The sequence below is a fragment of the Xenopus laevis genome, chromosome 2L, assembly GCF_017654675.1.
Source record: "Xenopus laevis strain J_2021 chromosome 2L, Xenopus_laevis_v10.1, whole genome shotgun sequence".
In the NCBI taxonomy this organism is placed as follows: Eukaryota; Metazoa; Chordata; class Amphibia; order Anura; family Pipidae; genus Xenopus; species Xenopus laevis.
Window position 1 is genome coordinate 179,800,755 of NC_054373.1, and position 12,630 is coordinate 179,813,384.

At 40.9% G+C, this 12,630-nt stretch overlaps 1 protein-coding gene across 2 annotated transcripts; it reads right to left on the reverse strand.

Moving 5' to 3' along the window:
• Positions 1–114: 114 nt before the first annotated feature.
• On the reverse strand, positions 115–7,328 carry tmem216.L (transmembrane protein 216 L homeolog). 2 transcript variants are annotated; one of them, XM_041582740.1, is made up of 7 exons: positions 7,116–7,328; positions 3,555–3,707; positions 2,797–2,813; positions 1,453–1,546; positions 938–1,030; positions 657–858; positions 115–322 (listed from the first exon to the last, which is right to left on the reverse strand). In XM_041582740.1, the coding sequence occupies exons 2-7, from the start codon at positions 3,565–3,567 to the stop codon at positions 307–309; spliced, it is 435 nt and encodes a 144-aa protein (XP_041438674.1). In that variant the 5' UTR covers positions 3,568–3,707; positions 7,116–7,328; the 3' UTR covers positions 115–306. The 2 variants fall into 2 exon arrangements, with proteins under 2 accessions (XP_041438674.1, XP_018103291.2); XM_018247802.2 differs by lacking the exon at positions 7,116–7,328 and having other exon boundaries at positions 3,555–3,785.
• Between the last annotated feature and the right edge of the window lie 5,302 nt (positions 7,329–12,630).

Sequence of the window (12,630 nt, forward strand, 5' to 3'; positions counted from 1 at the left end):
GCCGGAGGCATCAGGTAAATAATGGAAACCCTGAGCACTTCAGACTTATAGGATCACTTATCTTGCCATTGTTGCTTTCTGCAGAATATTTGGAAACAAAGAAAAAGAAAATGATAAAAAAGAAAGATACATTTTATTATTTCAGGTCCCAGTGACAAAGGTTAAAATGAGAATAGGTACGTTCCTATTCAGAGTGGAGTGGGGGCTTCTGGGAGTAGAACAGTAACGGGTGTCACTCTGAATAGGGGTAATTTGCACGGCAAACAGATGTGAGATTTCAGGGAAACACACAGGATTGGTCTCGGCTCAGTAGGTTGGTTCCCTGTGGAAATAAGACGGGTGCATATAAGTGCAACTCCAGCTCACACTCTAATAAAGTCCAATAAAAAGGTTTAGATTGGGGGCCTCTGGGGATTCTGAGGGCAAAGCACAGTTATTATACCTGTGACAGGTATTATACCCTATGCCAATCCAGATATGTGGGCAACTAAGTAATGGGATGTCATATAAATAAACATGGCTGTGTGTGAAAGAACAATCAATGTGCTCCGCAGGGGAGGGACTAGAGAAGAAAGACCCAGTGCAGCCCCTGGGATTTCTCAATACAGAGCAGCGCCAGGGTGGGTGGGGTTCATGCTTTTGCCCCATTCACTTACCTGCAGAGAGTGATGAGGGCTGTACAGCTGAGTATTGCCTCCAGCCCATAGAAGAGCAGCAGGATGCAGTTCAGCACAGTCTCTAGCCTCAGGGCATAGGTCTGAAGCAACAGGAAATAGAGTGCTAGCAGTCCGGCGGGTACAGTCAGGCCCAAACTCACCACCAAAGGCAGTTTCCTCTCACACAGGTTCCCCCGGCACCCTGGGAACAGATAATGGCACAGGATGGGTACAGGGTGCTGGGCAAGTGACACAACTCCCTCGGCTTCCTTCATACTCACCCAGAAACAGCCGAGAGACCTCAATGCCCAGATAGAGGAAGAGGAGGAATGACTCAAGGATCAGATTAGATGTGGGGTACGGCAGGATCAGTCCTGTGGGAACCAACAACATGGTGGGATGTAAAAGGGCCATTCTTCCCTTGATCCTCTGTGTTTCTGTACACACTCCCTGTCCCTCCCCCTGTAAACTGCCATAAGTGTTCTAGCCCCACCCCTGCTTGACTCGCAGACTCCAGTCCCCTCAGAATTCTAGCCCCACCCACTGCTCAAGTCACTGACTGCACTCCCCTCCACTGTGAACTGCTATCTGCATTCTAACCCCACCCACTGCATGAGTCACAGACTCCCATCCCCTCCACTGTGAACTGCTATCTGCATTCTAACCCCACCCACTGCATGAGTCACATGCTTCTTTCCCCTCTCATCAGGACTACTGAAGACTACAGTATTTATGCCAATAACACAGAGTTATGGGAAAGCACACCCTAATGTTATCAGCCACATTTACTGCTCACCTTTATAGATGAAAATGAGAGTCTCAATGAGGAAGTAGGAGGCGCAGTACCACCCATTGAGGAAGAAGAGAACCTCCAGGGGGGTGGATGAAAGCTGCTTGTGTTGAGGAAAAACTTATAATGCACTGTATGAACACGACTCATGATACAATGTACTCTTTATAGAAATATACATATAGAGATTACTTTAAAGGGGAACTATTGCAAAACTGAAAATGTAATATTAGCTTCAGCAAACTTTCTAAATACAATGAATTAAGAATTATGTAATGTTTCTGAAATAATAAAGTTTATATTCACTATCCCTCTCTCAGCATCTGTTTCTCTTCATTCTGTCTTCATGCAGCAGTTGGGTGTCAGATATTCATTCACAGTTAGATCCAATATATCTTATAGGGGGCTCCCTTTCCTAGCAGATGTATTAGAGCTCACTCTATTACACTCACCAGACAACATGTCTCTCTACATGCAGGATTTGCGCAAAAGACAGTTATTATTTGTACTGGAATCAGTTATTTGAGGGAGCTGCATGAAGAGAGAATGAAGAGAAACAGATGCTGAGAGAGGAATAGTGAACATAAACTTGATTATTTCAGAAACAATGCAGATTTTTTAATTTTTTTTTTAATTTTTACAAGATAGTATGTTGACAGAAATATAAAAAGATAGAAAGTAGATTAAGAATATAACAAAAGTAGAATAAGAATTTTTAATTGATTGTATTTAGAAAGTTTCTCATTTCAGCATGAGGAAGCTTATATTACATTCATTTTTGCAATAGTTCCCCTTTAACAAGGCACAGGCCAAACAAAGCAAAATTAAAAACCAAAAAGAAACACTGTTCAGCTGCTTTATCATAATGGTACTCATCTGTGGCTATACCAACACTGTACCCCCTACTGTAAATGATAAGGATATTAGAAGTCACTGATGGGTTCTGTGACCATATAAAGGCACAAGGCTGCAGGCTGAGTTATACAGGGAACTCTGAGTATCACTCATGTATTATAAGGGATAATGTACCCCCTACTGTAAATGATAAGGATATTAGAAGTCACTGAGGGGTTGTTCTGTGACCATATAAAGGCACAAGGCTGCAGGCTGAGTTATACAGGGAACTCTGAGTATCACTCATGTATTATAAGGGATAATATACCCCCTACTGTAAATGATAAGGATATTAGAAGTCACTGAGGGGTTGTTCTGTGACCATATAAAGGCACAAGGCTGTGTATAATAATGAGGGCAGTGTCCTGGTGCTGATGAATTGTTATGGTGTGAGTGGGTGGGGCCAGTATATATCTGTACTTGGTACCTTCAAACCTATATAAGTGACAAGGATACAACTCCACGTCTTCTCCCTGGGAAATGAAATACACAGTTAGGAGGGGGGAGCACACGTTACACAGGATTAAGCAGAAGACAATAGAAATATCCCAGTAGGGGTTCAGTCCCCTCTCAGCACCTTTGGGCTCCCCCTACAGGTTTCTGGGTGTCAGGGGCAGTGATATTTACAGCAGTGCAGTTAGGCAGGGTTGGTGTCTAGTGACAGAATTAATGAGCTGCTGCAGGGAGTGAGTGTCATTTAGTAAGAGGTGTGACGTGAGTAAATGAAAGAGGAGAAGCATTTGTGACCCAATTCCCTGGCACCTCCTCACTCTCATCCGCAACTCCCTGCACCCCTTAGTTACTGGCACCCCATGCTTAATGGACCAATTAACTGTGTCCGCAGAAACTCCGCCCCTCAGTCACATGACACACACACAACTAGTCCTGTTGCCATGGATACCATTCAGTCATTATTCCTGATCTGTACAAAGTCACTGTGTCTCTCAGGGGATGCCGGGAGTTGTGACAGACCATGGGACAAGTCATTCTGTGTAAGAGCTGCAGTTAAACAAGATCTCGGGCTGCTCCCCGGGCCGGGATAACGATGTATCAGACGGGGATGCTGGGAGTTGTAGTTTATGATTCATCGCATGAGAATTAGCGGCTAATTAGTTATAATAAGAGATGAGCTGGAGGCGCTTCCCCGGGGCAGGTGCCAAAAGCAGCACAGCAGAGGGGCCGCATCGCGAATTCATCCGCCGCTTCTCACTTACCTTTGGGCGCCATCTTGGTGCTCTAAGGACGCCTGTGAGATCACTTCCTGGAAACCTCCGGCAACACGTGATCGCGTCACCAGCTTCTATGCGCCTCGGGGTCCTAACTTCAGCCGGATGTAGCTCTAGCTTGTTGGATTCCTCTTCCTTCTCCTGCGACAAATTAAACTGTTAGCTCCTCTGCCCCTGCTCCACCTGTGTTATATAGATATATAGATACAGGCGACTCCTCCCCGGCTGGTTCTGTACAGGTGCAGCAATACTCACACTTGTCACTATATATTCCTAGGTACGGACCAGCAGGTGGCGCTACATACAGCTCACCGCTTTGCCATGGCTCCTCCCTTTTCCAGAGCGAATGAAGGTGTCACTCATATAAGTCCCGCCCCCGCCACTGCTATGCTGCAGCCTGCACAGCTATCAATGCCGCCATGCACAATCCACCCAAGTTAATGAAAAGGAATTCAAGAGCTGCAGTTTCAGCGAACAATGGCATAACGTGGGCATGCTCAGGGCATATAAAATAGGAATGGTTGTGGGTCATAAATTATAACATTAATCAAGCACGAACTGCGCCTAATGGAACAGGGGAGTTGGTCATTAATCTCCTTCTTCTGTGAATTCAGTAAAGTTTTAGCATCATCACCATTTGTAATATTTGAAGCTGTTGTGACTCCTCAGTCTTATTGGGGACCCCCTAGAAATAGGCCCTCCCCTCACCTAAAGTCAATGGTACAATCAGTGTCTATAGGGAGAGCCCATTGTTCTGTGTCACCGCTCAGGACTAGGGTTGTCACCTTTTCTGGAAAAAAATACCGGCCTTCCTATATATTTATCTTTATTCCCTATTAATAACATTGGGATCATATCCCTGACCTTCCTATATATTTATCTTTTTATTCCCTATCAATAACATTGGGATCATATCACTGGCCTTCCTATATATTTATCTTTATTCCCTATTAATAACATTGGGATCACTGGCCTTCCTATAGATTTATCTTTATTCCCTATTAATAACATTGGGATCACTGACCTTCCTATATATTTATCTTTATTCCCTATTAATAACATTGGGATCACTGGCCTTCCTATATATTTATCTTTATTCCCTATTAATAACATTGGGATCACTGACCTTCCTATATATTTATCTTTATTCCCTATTAATAACATTGGGATCATATCACTGCCCTTCCTATATATTTATCTTTATTCCCTATTAATAACATTGGGATCACTGACATTCCTATATAGTTATCTTTATTCCCTATTAATAACATTGGGATCACTGACCTTCCTATATATTTATCTTTATTCCCTATTAATAACATTGGGATCATATCACTGCCCTTCCTATATATTTATCTTTATTCCCTATTAATAACATTGGGATCACTGACATTCCTATATATTTATTTTTATTCCCTATTAATAACATTGGGATCACTGACCTTCCTATATATTTATCTTTATTCCCTATTAATAACATTGGGATCATATCACTGCCCTTCCTATATATTTATCTTTATTCCCTATTAATAACATTGGGATCACTGACATTCCTATATATTTATCTTTATTCCCTATTAATAACATTGGGATCACTGACCTTCCTATATATTTATCTTTATTCCCTATTTATAACATTGGGATCATATCACTGACCTTCCTATATATTTATCTTTATTCCCTATTAATAACATTGGGATCACTGGCCTTCCTATATATTTATCTTTATTCCCTATTAATAACATTGGGATCACTGGCCTTCCTATATATTTATCTTTATTCCCTATTAATAACATTGGGATCATTTCACTGGCCTTCCTATATATTTATCTTTATTCCCTATTAATAACATTGGGATCACTGGCCTTCCTATATATTTATCTTTATTCCCTATTAATAACATTGGGATCACTGGCCTTCCTATATATTTATCTTTATTCCCTATTAATAACATTGGGATCATATCACTGGCCTTTCTATATATTTATCTTTTTATTCCCTATTAATAACATTGGGATCATATCACTGACCTTCCTATATATTTATCTTTATTCCCTATTAATAACATTGGGATCACTGACCTTCCTATATATTTATCTTTATTCCTATTAATAACATTGGGATCACTGACCTTCCTATATATTTATCTTTATTCCCTATTAATAACATTGGGATCACTGACCTTCCTATATATTTATCTTTATTCCCTATTAATAACATTGGGATCAACCATCATTTTTACAGGCCAGGTGGCAACTCTAGTCAGAACTCATCTATACACTGAGCCAACTAAAGTCTTATAAGAACAGTGGGATGTTCCCAGTGCTCTGTGTATATATATGTGTATATATATAAATATATTGTATGCCTGTGTGAGCCAGTTTGAAGGGTAACGCAGAGGCAGTTTGGGTAATTCTGAGGTCTAAAGACATAATTGTTCCCCTTATTATCCCCAAGCATCTTGCAGGGTACAAAATACAAATAACTAAGTAATACACTAAAGCTGTTCTCAAGTATTTACCTGCTGGATCTGTCAGTATCTCTGCGTATTCAGCTTTTTATTGTACATTTCCACTGAATATGTTGGTGCTTTATATATTGTTCACCTTCCAAACACTTCTTTCACTTCAGTTGGTTTCAGACAGGTCACCAGAAATAAAAATACTTTTTCCAATTACTTTCTATTTTTTATTTGTGACTATTTTCTGATATTGAAGTGTAAACTGACATTTTTCACTTTGTAAAGCAGCTCTGGGGGAGGGGGGTCGCCGACCCTGTAAACAGTTCTAAATTGATACATTTAGTTGATACATTTCTTATCGTTGTCCCTGCTGAGCAGAATCCATGAGTTTCATTACAGGCAGCTGTTAGAATTAATACAATAGTTGCACTTATATTCCCCATAGACCCTACAGAGAAATGGAGCAACTAATGGATCAGCCAATTGAACAGACTCTGCACCTGAGCTCACACTCACACTCACACACTAACGTTACACTTTACACTGAGATTTTGCAAAGATAGTCTCAAATAATTAAAGGAAAGCAATTTGTGATGAAGAATCTGAAATGAACAGAAGTGAAACAAATGTGTGGAAGGGGAACAACCTGTTTCTTCTGTATTATTGTTCCTTATAGGAATCAGTAACTGGATATTCCCGGGCAGATTTCTCAGCTTTACCCCAGGGATTTCCTCCTTCAGTCAGTGACTGAAACCAATTAACTTGCTGCTGTGTAAATACCGCTGTCATACAGTTCCACAAGCACTGAGGCCAATGTGGGGCTCAGATCACTGGGTCTCCTGTTTGGTTGTTCACCCTCCTGTCTGTCACCCTCCTGTCACCCTCCTGTCTGTCACCCTCTTATCATCTGTCAGTCATGATGGTTGGGGATGTGAGACTGGCACTTTGCCCCTCTGAGCCAGAAACATAATGTGAGTGAGTTTGCTCTCCTGCCCCCTGTGTGTCTGGCTGACAGTTGGGCAGTGAGTGAGTGTAAAAGCAGGTGGGAGACTTATTTACTGGAGGACAGGAAGTGAGGTCAGACTTACCGCCAACACTTTCTCTGTTGTTACCACCCCCGGTTTCCGCTCCTCACTCTGTTACACATGTATTTATATGACACGCTGTTCCTTTAATTCTTTATACAGCCCTTTGCTCATTTTAACATGAACCTTTAGTAGGTTATACAGGGACCTATTCAAAGCACATTTCAGTTGGTCTTCATTATTCATTTTGTATGTTTTATGAATTATTAGCCTATTATTAGTTAGGGGTGTATGAGACTTAGGGGTGTATTAGCGTTAGGGGTGTATTAGAGTTAGGGGTGTATTAAATTTAGGGGTGTATTAGAATTAGGGATGTAATAGATTTAGGGGTGTATTAGAGTAAGGGATGTAATAGATTTAGGGGTGTATTAGAGTTAGGGGTATATTAGAGTTAGGGGTGTATTAGACTTAGGGGTGTATTAGCGTTAGGGATGTAATAGATTTAGGGGTGTATTAGAGTTAGGGATGTAATGGATTTAGGGGTGTATTAGTGTTAGGGATGTAATAGATTTAGGGGTGTATTAGAGTTAGGGATGTAATAGATTTAGGGATGTATTAGAGTTAGGGGTGTATTAGAGTTACGGGTGTATTAGAGTTAGGGATGTAATAGATTTAGGGGTGTATTAGAGTTAGGGATGTATTAGAGTTAGGGGTGTATTAGAGTTAGGGATGTATTAGAGTTAGGGGTATATTAGAGTTAGGAGTGTATTAGATTTAGGGGTGTATTAGAGTTAAGGATGTAATAGATTTAGGGGTGTATTAGAGTTAGGGATGTAATAGATTTAGGGGTGTATTAGTGTTAGGGATGTAATAGATTTAGGGGTGTATTAGAGTTAGGGATGTAATAGATTTAGGGGTGTATTAGTGTTAGGGGTGTATTAGAGTTAGGGATGTAATAGATTTAGGGTGTATTAGAGTTAAGGATATATTAGAGTTAGGATGTATTAGAGTTAGGGATGTAATAGATTTAGGGGTGTATTAGAGTTAGGGATGTATTAGAGTTAGGGGTATATTAGAGTTAGGGGTGTATTAGATTTAGGGGTGTATTAGAGTTAGGGATGTAATAGATTTAGGGGTGTATTAGAGTTAGGGATGTAATAGATTTAGGGGTGTATTAGAGTTAGGGATGTAATAGATTTAGGGGTGTATTAGAGTTAGGGGTGTATTAGAGTTAGGGATGTAATAGATTTAGGGGTGTATTAGAGTTAAGGATATATTAGAGTTAGGGTGTATTAGAGTTAGGGATGTAATAGATTTAGGGGTGTATTAGAGTTACGGATGTATTAGAGTTAGGGGTATATTAGAGTTAGGGCTGTATTAGACTTAGGGGTGTATTAGAGTTAAAGATGTAATAGATTTAGGGGTGTATTAGAGTTAGGGATGTAATAGATTTAGGGGTGTATTAAAGTTAGGGATGTAATAGATTTAGGGGTGTATTAGAGCTAGGGATGTATTAGAGTTAGGGTTGTATTAGAGTTAGGGATGTAATAGATTTAGGGGTGTATTAGAGTTAAGGATATATTAGAGTTAGGGTGTATTAGAGTTAGGGTATATTAGAGTTAGGGGTGTATTAGATTTAGGGGTATATTAGAGTTAGGGATGTAATGGATTTAGGGGTGTATTAGAGTTAGGGGTATATAAGAGTTAGGGGTTACATTAGAGTTAGGGGTGTATTACAGTTAGGGATGTATTAGAGTTAGGGGTTACATTAGAGTTAGGGGTGTATTAGAGTTAGGGGTGTATTAGAGTTAGGGATGTATTAGAGTAAGGGATGTATTAGCGTTAGGGGTTACTTTAGGGTTAGGGGTGTATTAGGGCTGAACGAGGATTATGGGTGTATTGGGTTAAATTTGTTGATATTAGGGTTTGTATTAAGGCTGATGAATCCTTTGAGTTTCTTCTCCTTTTCCATTCAGTCTCTGTTGAAATTTAACAAAGATGAATTAAATTGTCCCAATAATTTGATTTTCCATAATATTAGGCTGTGTTACAGTAAGACGGTGACCAGTAATCACTTCATCATTCTCTTCCCACCCACATTTCTTAATTTGGGAAACACAGAAACCCTAATCTTCACCCTGTTTCTTCATCATGTTTATATAGAGCCAGCAAGTTATGTATCACTTTACATTAATGTTTATCCAACAGGGGACGTAAAATCATTTAATAAACAAGAGTGTATCCACCCAGACCCCCACCCTATTTCCACTTCTGAGCTGATCCCACCCTGATCTACACTCTATCCCCTTCTTTGTCCCACCTTGATCTCACCTTGTTCCAAACCTAATCCTGCCCTGCTCTTCTTTCCATCCTGATTCCACTCTAATCCCACTTTAATCGCACCTTAATACACCCTAATATTACCTTAATCTCACTTTAATCCTACCAGAATCCCACTTTAATCTCACCTTAATCCCACCAAATCCCACCATAATCCCATCATAATCCCACTTTAAAATCATCCTAATCCCACCAAATCACATCATAATCCCACTCTAATCCCACACGAATCCAACCATAATCCCACCCCAATCACATCATAATCCCACTCTAATCCCACACGAATCCAACCATAATCCCACCACAATCACATCATAATCCCACTCTAATACCACTATAATCCAACCCGAATCCAGACATAATCCCACCCTAATCTCACCTTAATCCCACCTGTCAGAAATTGAGAGGCTTTTGCCCAGTAATAGTGACAGAGCTTTGCAGTTATGAATGAAAGTGAAATTGTGACACAAGGGATTTTATAGAATATCTAAGGGGGGAATTGAAGGACACAGACATTAGTGGCTCTGACCACGTGTGAAGCAGAATTTTTGGAGAGAATCACCGACACCATGTTTAGTGCAGGGGGGGAGCTGACTCCTTTTATTGTGACCATTGTGCCAGGGCCACCATCAGGGGGGGACTGGGGAGACAAGTGTCCCGGGCCCAGGCATGAAGGGGGGGCCCGGCAGTGCTGCAGTTTTGAAAAGAGCCGGCCCCCCTTGAGAGCGACAAAGCCAAGCGTGCGGCCATCCCGAACAGTGGCGAGAACAGCCGAAGGACATCCTGACAGATCGTCCAAAAAATCGTAAAATGTACGATCGTTCAAATCCCACTAACCGCACGATAATTACGAAGGATTGGTCGGACTTCCCTAAAATCGGTCGTTCGGCAAAAAGAATCGTCGCATCTATGGGGAGCTTAACCCTAAGTAACACTAACAAAGGGTTCAAGTTCATTGAATGGATAACGGTACATATATATATATATTTAGTTAGTCAGGAAGCACAGTCAGGACCAGGGTTGCCAGGTTGGCAGTTTTCCAGCCAAATTGGGCTACTAATTTAAAGCCCAGGCGGGTTTTGAAAGTACAAACTACCCAAGGTACGGATTTGGGCTACTTTTTGGGCCTTTGGCTGGTTTGTATTTTGGAAACCAGCCAAAGTTTTTTCTTGCCCTAATGTGCCAAGTCTCCCAATGGATTTTGGGTAATGTAGTTTTTGTTTAACAATTTGCCAACTGCCAAGTTTAATGTAAGACTACAATACCCAGCATGCAACGGGACTGACTTGTGTAGAAGTCGGGAGTTACCAGATTTTGGGCTCTGTACCCCAGTCTCCCGTCACCCTTAAGCATTCTCACGTTTTCCAGGGACTTTCCTAAATTTCAGACAATTTTGGGATAAAAATCTGCCAGACACTAAAATGTCTAAAGTTTGAGCTGTTTTACCAATATTTATTGAAATTGTATTTGTATTAGGCCTTATGGGACCCCTATACCTCCTGGGCCCCCCTCTGTAGTTACGTCCCCATGGTGACGGGCTAATCTGTGCTATTTTGCTTTATGGGAAAATTTGTGAAAAAGTGAAAATTTTAAAAACGTGTATTTTAACAAAAAAATTGTTTTTAGCATTTTTTTCACTGCACAAATTGTGCTCTTTTTGGGCTACTGTTGAAGTGCCTATTTGGCTAGTTTTGGGCTGGTTTTGTAGCTGACTTTGGCTGGTTTGGGGCTGGTTTTGTAGCTGACTTTGGCTGGTTTTGGGCTGGTTTTGTAGCTGACTTTGGCTGGTTTTGTAGCTGACTTTGGCTGTTTTTGGGCTGGTTGTGTAGCTGACTTTGGCTGGTTTGGGGCTGGTTGTGTAGCTGACTTTGGCTGATTGTGGGCTGGTTTTGTAGCTGACTTTGGTTGGTTTTGGGCTGGTTTTGTAGCTGACTTTGGCTGGTTTGGGGCTGGTTTTGTAGCTGACTTTGGCTGATTGTGGGCTGGTTTTGTAGCTGACTTTGGTTGGTTTTGGGCTGGTTTTGTAGCTGACTTTGGCTGGTTTTGTAGCTGACTTTGGCTGGTTGTGGGCTGGTTTTGTAGCTGACTTTGGTTGGTTTTGGGCTGGTTTTGTAGCTGACTTTGGCTGGTTTTGTAGCTGACTTTGGTTAGTTTTGGGCTGGTTTTGTAGCTGACTTTGGCTAGTTTTGGGCTGACTTTGGCTGGTTTTGTAGCTGACTTTGGCTGGTTTTGTAGCTGACTTTGGCTAGTTTTGGGCTGGTTTTGTAGCTGACTTTGGCTGGTTTTGTAGCCGACTTTGACTGGTTTTGTAGCTGACTTTGGCTAGTTTTGGGCTGGTTTTGTAGCTGACTTTGGCTGGTTTGGGCTGGTTTTGTAGCTGACTTTGGTTGGTTTTGGGCTGGTTTTGTAGCTGACTTTGGCTGTTTTGTAGCCGACTTTGGCTGGTTTTGTAGCTGACTTTGGCTAGTTTTGGGCTGGTTTTGTAGCTGACCTTGTCTGGTTGTGGGCTGGTTTTGTAGCTGACTTTGGCTGGTTTGGGCTGGTTTTGTAGCTGACTTTGGTTGGTTTTGGGCTGGTTTTGTAGCTGACTTTGGCTGGTTTTGTGAACCTAAAGAGCTAAAGGTTTCCTAGATTGTCCACAAGGTGTGGTGTGGGAATAATATTTTGGCGGTTGGGCTGCTGGGTTTCATTTAGTATGCTTAGTTAAATGACCAGTTACATAAAAAAATGTAAAATATTTTTTTTAATGAAAAAATAACACCAAGACAGTTTTCACTCTTAATTCACAAAGCTTTTACTAAGAAATTACTTACGGATTCTTTGCTTGCGCTCAATCCATAGTGCAGCGTTCAATTTCTCCTCCCTGCCTTCTATAGGAGATAGCCAGGGAGGAGAAATCGAGCGCCGTACGATGGATCGTCGTTGTTTCTGAAGAGGAGCTCAAAGCAAAGAATTCGGTACGTAGTTTCATAATCAAAACTTTGCAAATTAAAAGTGAAAACTGTCTTGGTGTTATTTTTTTAGTTAAAAAGAAACTAATTTTTTTTTAAAAAAAAATGTTTTTTACTGGTCCTTTTAATAAGTGTGTAGCTTTGTAGTGTGCATTTATTTTATGATTTATGCAAAACATTTGTTTGTAGAGAAACAGGTCGTATCCCAGATTAGACGGCAAATCCTAAAGAAATATACTTATATATATATATTTTTCCCCAGGGGGAATAGTGAAAGATAGAAGTAA